The 22,960-nt window shown below is 47.8% G+C and overlaps 1 protein-coding gene across 2 annotated transcripts in view; it reads right to left on the bottom strand.

Annotated features, from left to right (window-relative positions):
- Window positions 1-22,960, bottom strand: part of MS4A15 (membrane spanning 4-domains A15) — a 175,328-nt gene that overhangs the window by 68,992 nt on the left and 83,376 nt on the right. For both annotated transcript variants that reach the window (XR_015307570.1, XM_086953341.1), the window contains exon 2: window positions 8,580-8,736. Coding sequence is in view for 1 of the 2 variants with exons in the window: in XM_086953341.1 (XP_086809467.1) it covers window positions 8,580-8,723 (144 nt within the window). In the remaining variant the exon portion in view is untranslated. The remainder of the gene's footprint in view (window positions 1-8,579; window positions 8,737-22,960) is intronic.

Genomic DNA, 22,960 nt, shown 5'->3' with positions numbered 1-22,960 from the left:
TTGGACCCAGCGGTGCCAGGGCACAACACCTGAAACCTTCGTGGGTAACCTGTTCCGGCGTACAAGTCACAGAGACACGGGACACTTCCTTCGGCGTCAAAGAGTCAAGGTTTATTTACTGCAGGGAACACAGAAATCACAGGAAGTACATCTAGTGTAGTTCGGGGAGACTGCTTCAAATTGGTTTTGTGGATCGCTCCCTTTATACAGTTTTTACCCATAGGCTAACATTGAACACAAAGGTTTACAACTCGGTTCCCACATCTAGCTCCCAGAGGGGTCGCTTTGGTCGCTTTGAAACACATAAGGTCCGGAACATAAGTGCGGAAACATTTGGCGGTTCCCAACTGTAAAAACCCATCTTCCCACCATTAGCAAATTCCAATCAGCAATCAAGTAGATCGAAACAGGAACGAAGACAGGTGCAGAGGAAGACGGAGACAGTGGGGAGATCGGAAAGGGTGTAAAAGGGGAGGTATCGGGAAGCACGAGATACAGGCATCAAAGGGACGTGCCTAATGAGATGCACGGCTGAGACAATAAGTCCGTGCGGCAAGATGAGCCTCGAGCGGCACCACCTGCCTTACAGTAGCAACCCCCTCGTCATAAAGACACTTTCAAAGGACATGTGTCTTCCGCAAATATCTTGGGAGTCCCAGGGTCGCGAAGCGGACAGCGTCCGTCCGCTGACTACTTGAGGGCAAGAGACAAAATGGATGCCGTATCTAAGATGGAACCCGTGGGTACAGATGAGAAACCCACGTAACAAACGAACGGTTTAAGTTAGCACAGCGAAACTGCGCACACTTACTAAACTCGTCATTTGCGGTTCACAGATACCAGACTCGACCATATTCGTACGAGTTAAAAACACCACTTACAATTGTCACGGAACCTCAGCTTGACTCATAGTGAGAAAGGGGCCCACTTGATTGGCATTGAATGCTTGATTTGTTCTGCACTACGTCCATTAGCTGTTCTTTTTGCAATTGTCTGCACTAGTAAACATATGTTCTCTCCGTTCCCAATAATAAATGTTCTTCCAGCTGCTTACCTCTAACAAGGTATAACTTTGCAGTGTTCTAAGGTAAATACAAAAAAATATAGGGAAACATCCTTTACAACGCAACTTTTACCACGCAGTGCCTTTACGACGCAACTTTTACAACGCAAACCATTACAACGCATTGCGCTGGGGGGCACTCTAGGATAGGGTATAAGTTTAATTTACTGTCCAACACCTTCCCTAGTGTCCACGGGGACTGGAGTTGGAATAGTAAATTAAACTATTCACTATCCAGCACCCCAAAGCACTATGCGTTGTAAAGGTATGCGATGTAAAAACCGCGTTGTAAAGGCATGCGATGTAAAAGTATGCGTTGTAATGTCATACATCCAAAAATATATAGTGTTCAACTGAAAGCAGGGAAAACCTATTCTTTGTTAAGTTCTTTTGAGCTTAATGACTTAAAAATAAATCCACCAGCTAAAACAGATCTCGACACAGCAGCACCGTCCACATATTTTTCTTCTCAAGCTGGCATCGGTACCGTCTTTCATCCCTGAAATCTTACTTGTCCTCATAGTTGGTGATTCTCAATATAATTTTTTGTTACACTGGGCCTTGTTTTTTTTTTTTAACGAATGGCTTATTTATGTTGGTTGATACAACTTTTCAGCTATCATAAGATTTATTCTCAGGGAAGGTAAATGTGTACATTACAGCCTGGCAAATGCGTATTGCAAAACGTCTTTACCAATTTATGTGTGTTTTTATCACTGGCTCTTTTATTTTCCCATCACAATCTGCACATCCAAATCCGGGGACGTTCCTGTTCCTTTAGATTGTTTTTGGTGATGTTCATTGCATGTTTGTTTTGGCTTCAATCAGCATATAGCATACGTGTGATGTTTTTACATGTCTGTGAATTGGCAACAATGTATTAGAACAAACTCAAGTTAAATTCGAGACAGGGCCGGCTCTAGGCTCATGGTGGCCCTGTGCAGGGAGCTTAGGTGGGGGCCCCGGAAGAGGGGGTCCGGACGGGGCGGAGCTCAGGAAGGTGTTTTAATAATACGTCCAGAAAAGTTGTTAGATGACCAGTACCTGCGGCTGGTCCTACCCTCCCGAATTCGTCTTAGACCGATACAATTTAGGAGGAGGAGGGCATTGTGACACACGACATGAGGGACTGGGCGCACAGACAGCTGCAGTGCCAGGGCCATGACAGGGGCACCGGACCCCCACAACCCCCCACAGAGAAATAATCAGTGGCTCTTTGCCCGGAAACAGTAATATCGATGCCATGGGATGCAATGCCTCCTTGGGCCCCAGAGCCGACTTCACCGTCATGCAGGCTGTGTCAGGGGCTGGACGGATCTTTGTTGCACATATTATGCATATGGCCCATTTTGCAACAGGCATGCAGAGAGCTTTTACGCAACCCCTTTAATGTTAATGGAGTTAGAACATGCTGCCAAGCCTCGCTGTTCTGCTTGCAAGGCCGGAGCCCACAAGTAATAGCTTGCCTGGTAAAGTTTACTATCACTGAGGAGCAACAATTTAAAGAGGTCGTACCATCAAATGGAGGAACTGTCCTAAAGGCTACTCATCTGCGCTTCCATGCACCAGCGCTTTACTGTCTGTTTGTCTGTCTCAACTAAGGAGACTTGATGAAGAGTTTGTTAGTGATTAGCACACAACTGCACTTTTTAATTGTTTTACTCTGGTTGAATGCGTCCCATTCTTCAGTTTTATCAGCTGTACCTCCGCTTTTTAGGTAGCATTAGCGACATTTACTGAAGAGCAGGGCTTTAAGTGGGATGAAAATACTGAGGCGTCTCTCAAAAGGGCGTGGCCGATGTAATTAAGGGCGTGGCTTAAAAACACCTACGCTGAAAATCTGTGCTTAGCATAGTGTACCGTCCGACTGGTATTTTGCGGTTTCTAAATCATTACTCAAATAGGAAGGGGAGAGAGCTACTGCTCTTTTTCCATCCTCCCTGTAATGCTCATACTGTAACCATAAAATGAGGAGAAGGAGGGAGAGGACGGTGGCCAAGATAACACCCTTCTCTTTAGAAAACCTGGGGTTTATTAAAAGACTGCTCTCGCCCACTAAATAGTGGCATACTTCATCAGAGGCATGCTACAACATCCATGCAATGTCTGGGATGGAGCAAAGAGAGGGGAGCACATAACAAGTATAAAATGTGTCGGGATCCATGCAGTCATTTGAAAAAACGAAAAGACAGTGATTGTGCGAGTGTAAAAAGAACTCAGAGATACCTTTCCAATGGTTTTTATTCCTAAAGTCCCTGGATAGGATTCAAAGGTAAAACATCGGAGATGGTCTAGGGGAAGTTAGAACCCCTTCCTCTCCTATACTGCTTCTGTGCTGTTTCTGTCATTGCATCCAGAAATATGATACATCAAGTCACATAACTACAACAAGCTAGGACTATTGGCTTTGTCAATTGTTGTTAGTTGCATAAAATAAATAAACAACAACTATGGCTTCATGGTATATAATATTGAAAATGCTTCGGTTCTGAAATGATGAGACAGAAAGAACTAAAATGAGTCTCTTTGAAGTGATATCAAAGGCTTTAAGCAGTGGTACTGCTGCAAAGTTGAGATTTTTTTTCATCCTGAGGGCGAGGGTAAACATGGAGAGCCCGATAGGAACCCGTTTCAGCACCTGCTTGTAAGAACGGTGGTGCTGAGCACTGGCAGGACCCGGCCCACTGAAAGCCCTGCTGAAGAGTGTATGCACTCGCACTTTACCTTGCATAGACTTGTATTAATTAGGACATTTACTGAAGTGCTGTGCCCTCATGTTTTTGCATGTCCTTGTTATTTTTAACGGATTGTTAAGAGCAGGGCTTTAAATGTGATGAAAATACTGAGGCGTCTCTCAAAAAACTGTCTGTTTGTCTGTCTCAACTAAGGAGACTCGATGAAGAGTTTGTTAGTGATTAGCACGCAACTGTACTTTTTAATTGTTTTACTCTGGTTGAATGCGTCCCATTCTTCAGTTTTATCTGCTGTACCTCCGCTTTTTAGGTAGCATTAGCGACATTTACTGAAGAGTAGGGCTTTAAGTGGGATGAAAATACCCCAGGGGCCGCCACGACGATCCTCGTCGTGGTAGCCCCTGGGGTTTGGCGGCCCTGTGCAGGTGCACACTTTGCACATGCCTAGGGCCGGCCCTGTTCGAGATTGAGCCGGGGGTTGCAGGAAGGTTGCATTTCTGGGACATATTTTTCATCATCAAGCTTTGACCCAGATCAAGAGAGAGAAAGTCAGAAAAGGAAGACATATCAAGGAAGAGAACGATGTAAAAACAGTGACAAAGAGACATGTTAAAAAAAAATTGCAAGAATGCGATAAAGCAGCAGAGAGTGTACTGTGGTGGATGAAAGAGGCATGAAGTGGAACCAAGACTAGACAGTCTTGGTATTGGGTAACCCCAATATTCAGCAGCAATAGGCTTCTGAGCAAAAATGTAGGCCCGACTCTAGCTCTTTCACAAATTAAGCACTGTATATCCTTTTCACTTTTCTTACCAGTGCAGTGTATAGCCGCTCAGCTTGGTGATGCCGACTTGAGATTCTTTGTCAATTCAATTCAATTCATTTCATGCTTGGCTCTCAGAGCTTTTCAGAATTCGTCAACGTTTGAGCAGACTTAAAGAAATATGCGCCCACTGCAAAAGTCAAAATAGTTTTTTTGGGCCCGCACGTCCTACAGCATACTTTTGGGACCCATAGGCGAAGTCCCTCGGCACTCAGCACGATCTCCGTGTACTTCTGCGGGAGTAAGTGGAAGTACCTCAGGGGTACTGCTGGACTGGGAGAAAATAAAATTTAAAAAACATGACCCAGCGCCCAAACCAACTGAGGGGCTGGCTGCCCGCTGGAAGTTGACCGCAGGGCCAGGCCACTGGCCAGGTCATCGTGCCAACCCCCTTTCATGCAATGTCACAAACTGTGTGTGGTGGCCAGTTACCCGCTTGCAGATGGTTGGGCCTGAGCCTAGGCACTGCAGCCAACTTAATACTGCGCATCGTCAAAAGATATGCCCAGTGAAGGAGTTGGGTAAATATCATAAGCAAATCCCAGAAAAAACAAAGGGCAAAGACATGGTTTAATAAAATAAGATAATAAGATCTTACATTGCATGAAAAGAAACCTTAATTCACTGAAAAAAATAAAGGTTAAAGTCGCATATTAGTTAGGTCTTGTAATATTATCTCACCTAACGTTAAACAAATTTCAGGAATCCATTGAAAAAAACCAAAGGTTGAAGCAATGTTATAGTTAGGTAAGATACCAAGAAATCCTGTGACATCAAAAATTCTAGAAATTCACTGAGAAAACATAAAGGCTAAAGTGCTGTTATAGTTAGGCCTAGTAATAATATAAATGCTAGCATTTTACCACAAAAACACAGAAAAACCATTGGTTTGTAGTGACACTATCTATCTCCCACAACCTAAGCATGTTTACAATCAGACAGGGATGAACTTGCAAGCTTACGGTGCAGTGTATGGAAAGTGTATTGTTTAGTAATGTGTAATCAGTGGCAGTTCAGTAACTTGAGTGCCAGGCTTTTATGGAAATTAAAAGGACTGCTGCTAGCAGATCATAGAGAGACTGTGAGCCAGAATGTCTTACACACACACCCTTTCTCTCTCCCTAAACAAACCCCTCATCTAATAACTGGATCACTCCAATTGGGTCTTTCACCCTCAACCTTTTGGTGTCTTGTAAATAATTAATGCTGGAACTCTTTTGGTTCCCACTGGACACCATAGGCCTGTGACGTAAGCGTTGGAGGGATGAGTTGAAAGCAGGCTTAGAATGTCGAGCTCTGACATACCTGCAGCAAAATAAAGACGTGTAAAATGACTCGCCTTGTGTAGCGTAGTTATTGGAGAAGTCACTCAGCTGGTACGATGATACAAAACCTGACTGAGGCAAAGGCAACATATCTCAGTGCCACACTTGAAAGGCCCATCTTCTGAAAGGTGTGTCCCTTCCCTGATATGGAAACCTGTATTGCTATGTTTGTGCAGTGCATCTTGCCTTCACATGGGTCTGAACTACAGGCAGGGGTGAAATGTGGCCACTGTCTTCTTTCCACCCCCTATACAACTGGACAGCACCTGATCAGGGTCCCCACATGTGACGTTAAGCCTGCAGTTGTACCCCATCATACGGGTGAATAAGGGATTCATACAGAAAGTTGCTGGCCACCCAACCTCCGGTTAGTCAAATGTGATAGCATGAAAAGCAACACAAAGTATGGTTTTACATTTTCACTAATCTTTTCTTTTTTTGCAGCTTTACATAGCATAAACCAGGTCAGAGGTCTTCAGATAGCTTTAAAAGCAAACCATTTTTTAGGTACGGGGAGATTACATGTTTTGCCTAGAATTGGAAGAGGCTGGGATTCAAACCTGGTTCCCCAGTTCCAAGGTCAGCAGCTTTAGCCACAAGGCCACATCCCACAATACAGGCCTCACGACTTGAATAATGACAATAGGCTCAACAGTGGACTTCCATGACATCTAACCAGCAGCTGAGATAGACCCAGAATGCAACAACAGGACCAGTCCTAATCTTAACAGATGTGATCACATTCCTTCTGCTGTGAAGGTCCCTTTAAAGACACCACTCACCAGGGGGGATTCATGGAACAGGACCACCCTCCTTGCAATCCTAACTTGGCCTGCACAGTCAAAAAGGACAACAATCCAGAGCACACTTTGTGTATCAAATCAAGAATCAAACTTCAAGCGGTCAAATGATAAAAGTGATGGGATAGATCATACACGCATAAGTCTTTCAAAATTGTATTTTATTGTTCAACAGTGTTCTTTCTTGAGAATCACTGTATATGTCACTCTAGCCTACACGTGTTTCATCACAGCATGTGGCTGTGAATCTTCAGGGCTGATCTGAATGATCAAGGCGCGTTATCGGGAGACCAGTGAAAATTCCGTCCCGGTCCTAATCGGGATGTTAGCGTGTGGTTGTAGGGCGGTACCGTAGGTAAACGGTTACCGTTTCGTCAACATAGGGGATCGTGTGTAACAAAACACACAGCGTAGGTATTTTAAGGCTATTAGCCCGTGGGTTGAGCCGAATGCAGCTCCTGTTTCCCGCATCAGGAAACAGGAGCTGCATTCGGCTCAACCCACGGGCTAATAGCCTTATAATACCTACGCTGTGTGTTTTGTTACACACGATCCCCTATGTTGACGAAACGGTAACCGTTTACCTACGGTACCGCCCTACAACCACACGCTAACATCCCGATTAGGACCGGGACGGAATTTTCACCGGTCTCCCGATAACGCGCCTTGATCATTCAGATCAGCCCTGAAGATTCACAGCCACATGCTGTGATGAAACACGTGTAGGCTAGAGTGACATATACAGTGATTCTCAAGAAAGAACACTGTTGAACAATAAAATACAATTTTGAAAGACTTATGCGTGTATGATCTATCCCATCACTTTTATCATTTGACCGCTTGAAGTTTGATTCTTGATTTGATACACAAAGTGTGCTCTGGATTGTTGTCCATTTACATTAGAGAGAGGTCTCTGAACCCCTTCTCTTACAGAGGTTAAGGTTTTCCTCTGCCAAGAAGCACCTAATTTTTATATCACGAGACTCTAAGACATACCGTGACAAGCTGAGCGCCATTTTTCCTGAATACTTAAAAACCTGTTCCCTGACTGTTTATACAGTCAAAAAGGAGTCATCAGTTCCAGAATGTCCACCTCCTCCTCCTCATCAATCAATCTAAAAACCCCATATTAAAGGGAGGATTTCCTGTGTACTGTTGTGCGAGCTCTGGAACACGCACCCGAGGAGATCAAGGCTGATTGGCAGACACAAAGAAATCAAGAAAGTAACAGAGATCTGGCTGTTCCCAAGACCATGATTTCAACTGACCTGAGGCTAAAAGTTTTTACACAATCTACAAATGTATCCCTGACACTCATTTCACATCCCAACTCATGCTTAAGTTTGCTGCTTGCTGCCGCAGAAGGTTTGGTGCACTCCTCTAAACCTCACATGCAACACCACAATATATCCCATACATGAGACCTCAATGTTCTTCCAGCCAAACACAACAAAGGGAGTGGATACTTACTCAACCAGAAAGTGATTTGGGGCCTTCTAGCATGTAGGAAAGACCATGGTGCAGTTCATGTACCTTTTGGCTTTTAGCACACACACCGAGGCCCTCTTTAGGAGTGGCCTCTTCATTCTGATGGCCCATTTTGTCTCCATTAAACATTAGCAAGTTGTTGCTCAACCATACCTATAACTTTAGGAGGGCTCTGGCCCTAAATGAATTACTATGGAAATGTGACTTGGAATTACTGATTCCCTCAGTTATTCCTCATTCCTGGGCTGCTCATATAGAGAGACACAGTCTGCACAAAGGAAATAAGTGCTTAGAGCTCTGCTTCCACCATGCATCTTGCATTCAAGTATTCTGGACAGATAGTTTGTCTGCAGTGTGAGAAGTAGAGATGTGAGTATCCACACTTACCCCTTTTTTTGTAGATTTTGCTACTTCTGGAGTCCGCACCGGAGAAGGAGCATGAGTTCTTGGTAGAAAATTGAAGGGGAAATTAAAATTATTAATTTCAGTGGTCGAATATCCGGGAGCTGGCACACTTATTGATGACGACATGCTGCTCCGGTATCTAAAACAGGAAAAGACCAGTAAGTATGTTAAATGTAAGTTGTGTACCAAAGACTCTGTCTCTAAGGAGATGCCACTTTTGTGACCTTAACAGTCAGCCCACAACACCAGAGCCTGATGCAATGCGTAAAAGGGGGCGGAGCTATCACTGTTGCAGCAGGTGCACCACTCATTGACAAACTATTGTCAGGCCCAAAAAGACAAGCAACATACCCACACTTCAGAGGCAGGCAACCATCTATTATATCAAGCCTGATGACATGAGGGTTCCCCCACAAACTTCTATGGCAGTAAATAATTATAAACTACCACCACTCCTGCAGAGCCTACTGCAGTGAGTGTGCAAACGCAGGCTTCTCTCACTCACAAACCATTCCCACCTGCAGACCCTACTGGAGGGACTGTATCCACCATAGCCTCCTCTCACTCACAAACCACAACCGATCATATCCATCATCAGAGCCTACTGTAGGGAGTGTGCCTACAGCAGACTTCTCTCACAAACCACAACCAATCATCTCCATCATCAGAGCCTACTGCAGGGAGCGTGCCTACCACAGACTTCTCTCACTCACAAACCACAACCAATCATCTCCACCATCTGAACCTACTACAGAGAGTGTGCCTACCGCAGACTTCTCTGTCACTCATGAACCATTCCCACCTTCAGAACCTTCTGCGATGAGTGTGCCTTTTGCAGACTTCTCTCACTCACAAACCCTCACCACAATCAGAGCCTACTGCATCCACTGCAGGCTTCCCTGACTCATAAACCACAACCAACTATCTCCACCATCAGAGCCTACTGCAGTGAGCGTGCCTACCATTGACTTCTCCCAGTCACAATCACCACCATCAGAGCCTACTGCAGTGAGTGTGCATGCTGTAGGCTTCTCTGACTCACTAACGACAACCAATCATCTCCACCATCTGAACCTACTAAACGGAGTGTGCCTACCACAGACTTCTCTCACTCACAAACCAAAACCAATCATCTCCACCATCTGAACCTACTGCAGGGAGTGTGCCTACCGCAGACTTCTCTCACTCACAAACCACAACCAATCATCTCCACCATCTGAACCTACTGCAGGGAGTGTGCCTACCGCAGAATTCTCTCACTCACAAACCACAACCAATCATCTCCAACATTTGAACCTACTGCAGGGAGTTGGCCTACCGCAGACTTCTCTCACTCACAAACCACAACCAATCATCTCCAACATCTGAACCTACTGCAGGGAGTGTGCCTACTGCAGACTTCTCTCGCTCACAAACCACAACCAATCATCTCCAACATCTGAACCTACTGCAGGGAGTGTGCCTACCGCAGACTTCTCTCACTCTCAAACCACAACTAATCATCTCTACCATCTGAACCTACTGTAGGGAGTGTGCCTACCGCAGAGTTATCTCACTCACAAACCCTGACCACAATCAGAGCCTACTGCAGTGAGTGTGTCCAACCGCAGGCTTCTCTGTCTCATAAACCACAACCAACTATCTCCACCATCAGAGCCTACTGCAGTGAGCGTGCCTACCGTAGATTTCTCCCACTCACAAACAAACAATCACCACCATCAGAGCCTACTGTAGTGAGTGTGCATGCTGTAGGCTTCTCTGACTCACTAACCACAACCAACTATCTTCACCATAAGAGCCTATTGTTGTGAGTGTGCCCACCATGCGTACGCAATGCAGACTTCCTTAAGTGACTATTTCAGTCTGCTTGTTCCCCTCCAAGGCGGGAAACTTTTCTTCGTAACAACTCCCGCCCTCCAGCACCAGAACGTAATGCATTTCATGCCAGTTCTTTTCCCTAATAAATGTAAAGGGCCGATACGAAGGATCACGGTCGTGCGAATCCCAAGGGATCAGAATAGAAACCTTTGTAGGATAAGATTCAAAGTCAAAACCATGAAGGTTATTCAAAATTTAAGAATCATTACAGAAGGCATGAAGCCGTTTCTCAGATTCAAATCAGCAGCAATAATGCTTAAACCAGCAGACAAAGAAATATACTCAAGCAATCTGCAGACTTACAAAAATATGATTTTAATTGCGAAAAAGAACTATTTTGCGACAAAAATAGAAGGGGCAATGAACTCCTCCAAGGAATTATTTGCTACAGTTAAAAAACTTCCTGACCTAAAAACCCCAAATATTAATCTAGAATTCTGTAACAAATTAGCACTTCATTCTCAGGATAAAGTTAAGAATGTCTATAATTCCTTTCAATACTTAAGTTAAATGGCCGGCTTAGGGGCCGATTAGGATCGCGGATGGACTTGAGTCCGTCTGCGACCCCTGAGGAGGAGGGAACATCCGCAGGGGCTGCAGCGTACCCTCCGAGCAGATTAGGATGTGACCGCCAGGGTGGCGGTCACGTCCTCTATCTTTAACATTGCGGCGGGTGCAGCTTCAAGCTGCAACCGCCGCAAGGTTAAAAATGCATGCATCGCATTTGCATGCACAAAGCGGCAGGCACCGCGCGGTGCCTGCTGCTGTGTGTACGCAAATGCAAGGGGGTACCATAGGTACCCCCCATGTGCACCCCTCACCCCCCCTTCACCCAGGGGGCCCACAATGGGCCCCCAAAGTGCAAGTCTGTATGCTTTTCCACGGTGGAAAAGCCGCCGCGGAAAAGCATATCTTTACCACCATCCTAATATGGCTGGCGGTGTCTGATAGACACTGCCAGCCATGTTAGAGCTTTTCCGCCATGGTCGGAAGGCGACAGCGGCGGAAAAGCTGCGGACGGAATTCCAGACCCACCAGCCATCCTAATATGGCGGTGGGTCTTTGGAGGCTCCGCAGCGGTTTTCCCGCATCCTCCGGGCCGGCGGTGGCTTCCGCCGGCCCGGAGGATGCGGAAAAACCGCAATCATAATCGGCCCCTAAGATTCTAGATCTCCGAAAGACACACATAACATCAGTGCTTTATCCCACTTTGGACATCTGACGGCCAATCAGACGCAAAGAATACTGATGCAGATCAAAACAGGTTCACCACAGGACCCTTGTCCAGCCAGAACAATTCACTTAGCCCCAGAGGTGATAACCACACACCTCACGCCCATTTTTAACCATCTCTTCAGAGCAGGTTTTTTTCCAAAAGATTGGAAGGTACGGTCTATTCTGCCATTATTAAAAAGGATAACTTAGACATTGGTGACCCCAAAAACTATTGGCCAATAACTCGATCACCATTTCCTGCCAAACTGGTTGAGAAAATCATCAACAATGAATTAACCATTTTCTTAGAAAAAAAACAAGAGTCTGGATTTTACACAGTTCAGTTTTCGAAGTTACCACAATACCGAACTGGCGCTCATGACAGCCACGGAAGAAATCAAGCAAATGATAGACAGTGGGCGGAATGCAGCCCTGATCCTTCTGGATCTATCCGCTGCATATGATACGGTCAACCATGCTCTTCTCATTGATCGGCTTGAATCAATTGGGATCAAAGATCACACACTCAAGTTCCTGATTTCTTTTCTGACTGACCGCATTCAAACATCCTCCTTAGGTGATTACACTTCACCAGCATTTTCATTACCCTGAGGAGTCCTTCAGGGCTCATCCTGAGCCCCACATTGTTTAATCCCTTTGTTACCCCACTTGCAGCCTAAATTACATTTTCTGTTTTTTCCCTGGTTTCATATGCGGATGACACACAAATCGTTGTCTCCATTACCAACAATCCTGGATCCACGGCGGCCCAGTTCCTAGACTGTATGCTCCATATAAGTAACTGGAGGAGCAGTAGCTGCTTGAAACGATACTCCTCAAAAACTGAGGTTCTAAGCCCTTCTTTCTGGTCAAACCAGTGGTGGCCCCAGGAACTGGGGAGTTTGCCTACCCCCAGGGAAAAAGCAAAAAACTTCGGGTGATTATTGATACTAAGTTATCATTTGAAGGACAAATAAATCATATCACTTCTTCGTGTTTCCTCATTTTGAAAACCTTAAGGAAAGGATTACCTTTCATTCCACCTATACTGCAAAAGAGGCTAGCCACAACTCTGATTTCGTCCAAAATAGACTATGGCAATGCACTTTTTATCAACATTCGAATAATGTTTTCTACATAAGCTACAAACACTACAGAATGCTGCAGTTAGATTACTGCTGGGCATTCCAAAACATACTTCTGTTTCTCATGCACTCATTCAACAACACTGGCTTCCCATTGATAAACGTATATAGTTTAAGGCACTCTGTATTGCCTTCAATGGACCAGACTAATTTATGCAGTATTTTCATCGATACATCCCAGCGCGCTCACTGTGCTCATACACAAGTGGTAATCTGGTAGTCACCAGATTTAAGAAAGCCAACTGGGGTGGGAGAGGCTTCAGCTTATACACATCAAGACTATGGAATTCTCTTGGGACTGAACTAAAATTGAAAACAAACTTACTAGAGTTTTGGAAAGATTTAAAAAATTGGCTTTTTCCAATTAATTCTGCCATTTTCTGGATCTTGACAGCCTGTTCAGTTTTTGCTTAGCGCCTAGATACCCCCAGGTGATTGTTGAGCTTTATAAATTTTATTTTCATTTAATTAAACTACAGCCAATTTGAGCGGGCATAATATAAGGGAATTAGGATAAACCAAAATAGCCTTGATTATTGCACCATACATAAACATCTCAACCTGGCTTCCTCATAAGGCACACAAGTAAATAAGTTTTGTTCAGTACAAGAAAACAACACCGTAAATTGAATTCCGTTTGGCCTATTTTATGAAAAGGAAAACAAAGAAGTGCATGCAGGGAACCTGTTCGTGCAATTTTAAACCCCTGTGTGCTCATGACGAGACCAGGCCGTCATGAGTCACAATTGAGCTGTGCTCATGACAGCCTGATCTCGTCATAACGCCGCTGCTCCGCCCACATGATGTTAATCCCCCGCGGGAGAATTAATGGAAAGGGGCGACCACTCGGTCCCCCCGAACGTATGGTAGGGGGCCCGGATCCCCCCGGGAAACCATTTTGGGCGGGGGGCGTGTCACGGCTGGTATGCCCGAAGTGGCGTAGCCGGGGCGCGCCTTTTCCCGCCCAAGAGGGGTTGTCCTAGACACTTACATCGTCGGCCACGCCCAGGAGGCGTACCGGAGGAGGGTACACGCCCTCTCGAAGAGGAATAAAGAGAGCAGGAATCCGAAGAAGCATCCTCTTGTTCCTGTGCTTGGAAGATGCACCCACTCGTTGCACGTGAGCCCTCGACGGAACAAGGAGCAATTTTGAGAACTTGTAATTCTTGTGTTTCTCTTTCAGTGACTTCGAGGCTCAGGGTTCAGAACCGCGTTGATCAACGTAGATCGGACACTCGATAATAATGCCTGGCAAGAAGGCAGGAAAGAAGTCCGGAACCGACCAGATGCTTCGCATGCTGGTAAGGGATATGGCGAACATGAAGAAGCAGATGGCTGCAATGAACAATCCGGGTAGGCCGAAGAAGGTAATAGGCCCGGCTTTGCCGAAGGTTGTCCCCGAGGGTAGGGGGAAGCGGGTTAGGAATAGGGCGGCAGGGGGTGAGGTCCCGGTTCCCAAGTTACCCCCGGCAAGCCCGGTCATTCCAGTCGAGGCCCCGGTACCGATCCCAGACGCGGGTCAACCGATTCCGGTTGTTGTTACGCCCGCCAGCGAGGAGGACATGCCTCCGGAATTAGCCGCCCAGTTGGCCGCATGGCTTGGCAGAAAGACAGGGGGTGCTACGGCACCGGGAGACACGGCCGAAGAGGCCAAGTTACTAATGCAGCAGTCGCGGCAGTCGCGAGAGGCCGCGAAGGCGAATCTCCCTTTTGTTCCCCCACAGGTGATCACGGAAGGACCAGCAGCTGGTGTCGAAGCAGCAGCGGGAACAGCACCGGAGCCGGGTAAGCAAGCATTGCCGATGGCAAGGGCAGGGTATTTGCCCTCAAGACGGGAGAAGGTGGTCCAACATATTCCGTTGGCCACAAAAGAATTGATATGGGCTGATAAGTATGTGAACATGTTTTCCCTGCTGACTGACCATCGCGAAATGGAGTATGTTAAGACACAGAAGGAGTTGTGGCACCCGAGTGTATGGCGAGCCAAAATGGCGGGATTCAGGGTGGATGAGACTATCTCGAATTGGGCCAGGGCCTTTGCAATGTTTTCTGCAATTATTGGGGAACGTAAGCCCGAGGTTTTGACTGAATTGTCCTGCTATCAGGCACGAATAATGGATTTTTATGATACATATGAGGGTGACGAATGGATGGGGTACGATATGAAGTTTCGTAAGGCCAAGGGGTACGATTCATCTCTGACGTGGGATTGTCTCGACTCGATCTCTTGGCAGAAGCAGCTCCTGCCGGGCGCAACGAAGTCGTCCTCGCTTGGCGCGAATGGGTCGGGGCCTTCCCGCCATCAGCCTGCGGCGCCCTTTCGAGCAGGCCCCGCGGGCGACCACCAACCAAGGAATGGTGGGAATGGGGGTAGGAAAGGGGTCTGTTGTAATTTTAACACGGGCAATTGCACTAGGCCACAAGGGACATGTAAGTTCAGACATGTGTGTGCAGGTTGCGGAAACTCTTCACACCCCGAGAGTTCGTGCCGAGCCAAGAATGGTGATACAGGGGGTAGAGGAGGGGCCAAACAGGTCTGAGCGGGACCATTGGGTACCGCTACCTACCCCTGTAGATATCATGGCAATGATCCCCTGGCTAAACGAATACCCTGATCATGTCTCCGCTGGGGTGTTGAGGAACGGCTTCTTATATGGTTTCCACATCCCGGCGGGGGATTTTCAAGGGGAACCACTTTGTAGAAACCAACTGTCGGTTCAGCATAATCCAGCGGTGGTTGAAAGGAAGATTGCAAAGGAGGTTGCCCTTGGCCGGGTAGTTGGCCCATATAGACACCCGCCAGTAACTAATTTCATCTGTTCCCCGTTGGGAGTAGTTCCCAAGAAGGACCCGGGGGAATTTAGGCTGATCCATAACTTGTCAGCTCCGAGGGGTCTTTCAGTGAACGATGCCATTGACCCGGGGGTTTGCTCGGTGCGGTACGCATCCTTCGATGATGCCGTCGCCATGTTGAATCGCTTGGGGCCCGGAGTGCTGATGACGAAGTCAGATATTGAGTCAGCGTTCCGGTTGCTCCCGGTACACCCACGAGATCAGCGTCTGTTAGGCTTTGTTTTCCAGGGCCAATACTACATGGATAGATGTATGCCAATGGGTTGCTCCATCTCTTGTGCTTATTTTGAGAAATTCAGTTGTTTTCTGGAATGGGCGTTCACCAAGGCCACTGGCCATACCCAGGTTATGCATTACCTAGATGATTTTTTGTTTTTGGGGCCAGCCGGCGACACAAAATGTGCGCAGGCGTTACAGGAATTTTGCACTCTCATGAAGGGGTTCGGGGTGCCATTGGCACCGGGTAAGACGGTAGGACCATCTACTTCACTCGAGTTTCTCGGAATTGAGCTCGATTCGGTGGAAGGATGTTTCCGTCTGCCAGTGGAGAAAGTAACAAAGTTCAGGGCTTCCCTGGAACTGTGCATTAGCAAAGAGAATGTTACCCTCCATCAGTTACAACAAGCAGTGGGCCAGCTTAACTTTGCCCTAAGAGTGATACCAATGGCCCGCCCCTTTTCCCGCTCTATTGCACAAGCCATGGTTGGTCTCAAGGAGGGACACCACCGCACGAGACTGTCTGCAGAGGTTCGCCAGGACATGCGCATATGGTTGGCATTTCTGGCGGATTTCAACGGTCGAGTGGTGTGGAACAAGCCACCTGCGTCCTCGGACGAGCTGGGTTTGTGGACCGACTCGGCTGGGAGCGTGGGATTTGGCGCCATCTTTGGTAATCGATGGTCGGCGCAAACATGGCCGACGTGGTGGACACCAGCGGTCTCACAGGTAACATTGGGTTTCTCGAGTTGTTCCCCATTTTTGTGGCTCTGAAGGCATGGCTGGATGAGTTCCGAGATCGCTCTGTGGTGTTTTGGTCCGACAATATGACTGTCGTTGAATGTATAAATAATCAGGCAGCACGCTGCAAGTGGATATTGAGATTACTGAAGGAAATCGTACTACTTTGCATGAGACTGAACGTACAATTCAGGGCGAAGCATGTGCCAGGTGTACTGAACCAGGCGGCTGATGCACTCTCTCGTTCACACATGCAGGCTTTCAGGGGTTATCTACCTTCCGCGGACCTAGCGGCGGCACCATTTCCCGAAGCACTCTGGCTACTCGGTGCCCCGGATTACAAGACCTCGTGGCAGCAAGCTTAGCCCCCAGGACAAGGAAGGCATACGAAGGAGCGTTTCGGTCCTATTGTGCATTTTTGGGTCCGGCTGGGGGGGACAATTGGGGTCAGGAGGATTATGTCCTGAAGTTTCTAGTAGCACTGCACAGTGCAGGCCGATCAGTGGCAACGGCCAATAGACACCGGGCCGCCATTTCATTCATGGCGCAGGCGCATGGCATCAAGGACCCGACATCGTCCTTTTTGGTGAGGAAAGCCCTTTGTGGCTGGCAACGCCTTGAAGGTCGTAGAGTAGACGAGAGGCGCCCGATTGGGTTAGAAAGGTTGTCCCTCCTGATAGCGATACTCCCCACGACATGCTCCTCCCAGTTCGAGGCAGTGCTGTTCCGGGCCGCTTTCGCATTAGCGTTCCATGGGGCTATGCGGGTTAGCGAGCTGGTTGCTAGAAATAAGAATGATGTGGGAGGAGGTCTGTGTCGGGACTGCATTCTGATTAAGGGTGACTCAATGATGGTCACAATAACCAGGTCCAAGACCGACCAGAGTGCTATGGGAGACAGTATTGTTGTCCAGCGCATGCGAGGGTCCCCCGTGTGCCTGGTAAAGTGCGTTGAGGAATATTTGGCACGAAGAGGGGAAACATGGGGGGAAGCTTGCTGAGACACATCGACGCCACCCCACTGACGAGGTTTCAGTTTCAGAGGGTGCTAACAATGGCAATCGCAGCAGCGGGCTTGGACCCGGGCGATTTCGGGACCCATTCCTTTAGGTTAGGGGCTGCTACAGAGGCTACAGCCAGGGGTCAGAGTGTTGAGAAGGTGAAACAACTGGGACGATGGTCCTCGAACTGTTATAAAAGGTATGTGCGGTTGCACATGTTGTGAAGTCATTTTCATGCACTCACGCTTCTTGTCTTCTGTTTGGTTTACAGTTTCGCAAGCAGGCTATGCGGGGCGGACTGGGCAGTCGACTCGGCACCTGGGGAACAGCGGTCAGAGATCACCGGCTGAGGAAAGAGTGGTGTGGGTCGTGGGCCACTCATACGTGAGACGGGCCGGGGACGTATTCAAAGCAGGTGACGTGACTCACGCAGCTGGGGAATACGGGTACAGGGTGACCTTCCACGGAAGGGGCGGGCTCTGTATTGACCAGTTTGAATTTTTTGTTGAGGGTCTCTTAGGGCGGCAGAGGTCACCGCCATCTGTAATCATAGTACACCTGGGGCGCAATGACTTGGTGACACTCGGGAGGCGAGTATTACTCGAGCGAGTTTTATCTACTGTTAGCTGGCTGGCGAGAAGAATCCCGGGGTGCACGATAGCATGGTCCCACATGATTCCCAGGAAGGTGTGGCGGGGGGGCCTCTCTGTGTCAGCATTGAACCATTCAGTTAAAAAGGTCAATAATAAACTCGGTAGGTTGTTTCGCTCGGCGCAGTTGCACTGTATTCCGCACGGATGTATTCGGGGGGATCACATGTATCTCGATGATGGGGTCCATTTGTCCCGGGAGGGGAATGTCTTACTCATAGGAGACTTCGTAGCATGGCTAAAGGGTTTGGTAAAACATGACCTTTAGTAGGAGTTTGTGGGGGGGCCGGATAGCCGGTCAACTATCCGGCCTGTGGCGGTAAGGTCATGATCGGTGAGCAGTAATTTCAAGGTCCCTAGAGGGGGGGCGCCACCCACTATGGATGGGAGCGCCCGGGGGGGAGGCGGCCATTGGCCCCTCACACGGGGAGGCGGCACCCACTAAGTATGGGTCGCCGAAGGGAAGGCGGTCATAGGCCCCTTCCAGGGGAGGAGGCGGCTAGATGCCCCTCCTACGAATTTCCCGGGGCCCGGATATCCGCGACGGCGGATGTGATAGACAGTGTGGGGTGGGAGGGGGGTCCACGCTACCTTTTTACAGACACCTCACACGAGTCCTCGGACGACCCTTAAGATGGCGTCGAGTTAAAATAGGGGGCCCCCGCAAGACAAGGGAAATTGGAGTTGGCACAGAGGTACAGTCCTCTGCGCGCCCGCCCTGACACCGTGAGGGGGAGAGTTCTGGTAGTAGGGATCTGACACCGGTTGCGACCTTGCCGTTGGCCCGTAATGTTAGGATGTACAATTTTAATTTAGAAAGTATGCATTTGCAAGATGTTAGACTCGGCTAGGAAATCCTATGTACTAGAGATTTGTTAAGGTTAGCCAAAGAACATGTCTTCATCGAAATGTAATAAATGAAAATTGTACATGATATGAAACTGTTATTTTAATGTTTTAATTTTGTTTCATATTTTAATAAATACGGCCGGGAGGGTAACTCCCTCCCGCCTTCCAAAAGTTCAGAACTGCGTCCGTCTTCCCATCCTTGGGGATTGTGTTGGGAGGGGGTGACAGGCATCCCGGCCATATGGAAAGGGGCTACCACTCGGTCCCCCCGAACGTATGGTAAGCGGCCCGGATCCCCCCGGGAAACCATTTTGGGCGGGGGGCGTGTCACAGCTGGTATGCCCGAAGTGGCGTAGCCGGGGCGCACCTTTTCCCGCCTAAGAGGGGTTGTCCTAGACACTTACATCGTCGGCCACGCCCAGGAGGCGTACCGGAGGAGGGTACACGCCCTCTCGAAGAGGAATAAAGAGAGCAGGAATCCGAAGAAGCATCCTCTTGTTCCTGTGCTTGGAAGCTGCACCCACTCGTTGCACGTGAGCCCTCGACGGAACAAGGAGCAATTTTGACCCACCCACCAGCCCCTTATGGCAACGTTAGTACTGCAATAAAGTGATTTGCTTTGATTGATACCATGACAATATTAGTTCTGCAATAAAGTGATTTTGTTTGATAACATTTTCTTACCTTGGTTTAGCATATGATAACGGTCTAAGTTTATTGGTGTGATGAATGTCTAGTAGTAGAGACAAATATTGCTATATACAGTGTAATTTTCTCCCTTAGTAGTTAAACAAATGTCGTATTTATTTTTTGGTCGGGCGGTAAGGTCATGATCGGTGAGCAGTAATTTCAAGGTCCCTAGAGGGGGGGCGCCACCCACTATGGATGGGAGCGCCCGGGGGGAGGCGGCCATTGGCCCCTCACACGGGGAGGCGGCACCCACTAAGTATGGGTCGCCTAAGGGAAGACGGTCATAGGCCCCTTCCAGGGGAGGAGGCGGCTAGATGCCCCTCCTACGAATTTCCCGGGGCCCGGATATCCGCGACGGCGGATGTGATAGACAGTGTGGGGTGGGAGGGGGGTCCACGCTAGCTTCTTACAGACACCTCACACGAGTCCTCGGACGACCCTTAAGATGGCGTCGAGTTAAAATAGGGGGCCCCCGCAAGACAAGGGAAATTGGAGTTGGCACAGAGGTACAGTCCTCTGCGCGCCCGCCCTCACACCGTGAGGGGGAGAGTTCTGGTAGTAGGGATCTGACACCGGTTGCGACCTTGCCGTTGGCCCGTAATGTTAGGATGTACAATTTTAATTTAGAAAGTATGCATTTGCAGGATGTTAGACTCGGCTAGGAAATCCTATGTACTAGAGATTTGTTAAGGTTAGCCAAAGAACATGTCTTCATCGAAATGTAATAAATGAAAATTGTGCATGATATGAAACTGTTATTTTAATGTTTTAATTTTGTTTCATATTTTAATAAATACGGCCGGGAGGGTAACTCCCTCCCGCCTTCCAAAAGTTCAGAACTGCGTCCGTCTTCCCATCCTTGGGGATTGTGTTGGGAGGAGGTGACAGGCATCCCGGCCATATCAGTGGGCGGGGTCGTGACAAGACTAGGCCGTCATGAGCACAGCTCCACCGTGACTCATGACGACCTGCTCTTGTCATGAGCACCGCGGCGCCGCGCTCACCCCCCGCCCACCCCGCAACGTGGGGGAATTAGCCCCGCAAGGAAGGGGTTAAAAGCAAAATTTTCTTCTGCAGCTTTAAAATAGATGTCAGTGCAAGCAGGCTTGGGTCCAGTAATTTAAATTTGTAGCCTAGTCATGCTAACGTAAACATACATAATACACATTATTTTCTAATTAATTAAAGCATTTTCACAGCTCACACATCTAATGATTTTTTAAATTATTACAAACTACCCTACTCTACAATAATTCATGCATCAGTGTTGATTTCGTCAACTTTATCTTCTCCAAAACATTTATTTCACCATAAACACTGGCTTTGATATCACCAATTGCAGTAGCTCCCCTTTCTCTTTTTCTGGTCATCATCATCTTTCTACAATCATATTTCAGTCCTCCATTAACACCTCCAAAGAGTTTGATAGAAGACATAGACTGTTGGTCCTGGCCCTCTCTGCAGGGTCACCCTCAAACGTTTGGCCTTCCTCCTCCTATGTTTGTCTGAATTCCTTTTTGTTGGGATTATGACTCTGTGCACTTCTAGCTAGCCTTGCTGAAGAGGGGTGTTACCCCGAAACCGGTCCCAAGATGCTTATTTCCGGTCCAGGGAAGACATGGCTTGGCAGTTTGGGCTGGACTGTTCCCATGAGGCGCAGGGCAAGACTGATTTGCATACAACTGTGTCTTAACTGGGGTGGCGCAGTGAACTAAAGAATGATGATGGATTCAACCAAGATCTGTGACTGGGGGTGAGTGTCTGAAAAGTTTCGGCACTCCATCCATCATCTCCTTGTGTTTGCTTTGTTCGCCCTTAGTTGGCAGGGTATGCCCAAATGTGGGTCCCTTGGTCACTTTGCCACTGGATTCAAGCTTGCCTGGCTGAAGAGAGTGTTACCCCGAAACTGGTCCCAGGATGCTTGTTTCCCGTCCAGGACATGGCTTGGCAGTTCGGGCTGGACTGTTCCCATGAGGCACAGGGTCAGACTGATTTGCATACAGCTGTGTCTGCACTGGGGTGGCGAAGTGAGCTAAAGAATGATGATGGATTCAACCCAGATCTGTGACTAGGGGTGAGTGTCTGAAAAGTTTCAGCACTCTGTCCATCATCTCCTTGTGTTTGCTTTGTTCGCCCTTAGTTGGCAGGGTTTGCCCAGACGTGGGTCCCTTGCTCACTTTGCCACTGGATTCAAGTTAGCCTGGCTGAAGAGGGGTGTTACCCCTAAACCGGTCCCAGGATGCTTGTTTCCGGTTCAGGGAAGACATAGCTTGGCAGTTCGGGCTGGACTGTTCCCACGAGGCGCAGGGCAATACTGATTTGCATATAGCTGTGTCTGTACTGGGGCGGCGAAGTGAGCTAAAAATGATGATGTATTTAACACAGATCTGTGACTGGGGGTAAGTGTCTGAAAAGTTTCAGCACTCCGTTCATCATCTCCTTGTGTTTGCTAAATATAAGGTTAGACATGTTTTCCATGTCCTGGTAGTGAAAATCTCCCAATTTCGTTTTTCACTACTATGAGGCCTACCCCTCCTATAGGATAACATTCGGGATACCATACTTCATTTAATAAGCTGTAATTCCTAATTGGGAGCAGGTATTTATTTCATGTGTTAGCTATGAAATTGTAAAGATAAACCCCCTTTAATGGTAAAGTTGTATTTTTCATAACAATTTTGAAAATGCGTCTTTCTAAAATTAGGTATTTTCCTACCCTTAGCCCTTTGTGCCTGTAGCTTGTCTTGGGTCACATGACTGGGTGTAGCTAACAGAAGTTTTGAATTCCTCCCAGACAGTGACACAATAGAGGGATTCGGTGGGACTCAATTGGCAATCTGCGAGCAGGATGGGGATGGAGCTGAGCACAACCCCACTTACACCTGAATAACTTGTGCTTTGCCTTCACACAAAGGGAATAACCACCCTGCATTGTCACTGCAGCCACCTTGGAGACAAGGCAGGGGAGTCCGGAAATTCATGCCCTTTGAACTACCTATCCAGAAGTTTCTCCTACTTTCCAAAAGAAGGGTACCAGGGTAAATATACAGGACCTTTAGACCCACTCTTAAGTTCCCTACTGGACCTGCTGAAGGACTCTCAGGGGACTGTCTAGCACGGTGGCCC

This window comes from Lissotriton vulgaris, chromosome 1_2, assembly GCF_964263255.1.
Source record: "Lissotriton vulgaris chromosome 1_2, aLisVul1.2, whole genome shotgun sequence".
NCBI lineage: Eukaryota > Metazoa > Chordata > Amphibia > Caudata > Salamandridae > Lissotriton > Lissotriton vulgaris.
Note: the sequence above shows the minus strand (reverse complement) of the source record. Positions and strands in the feature narration are given on the sequence as shown.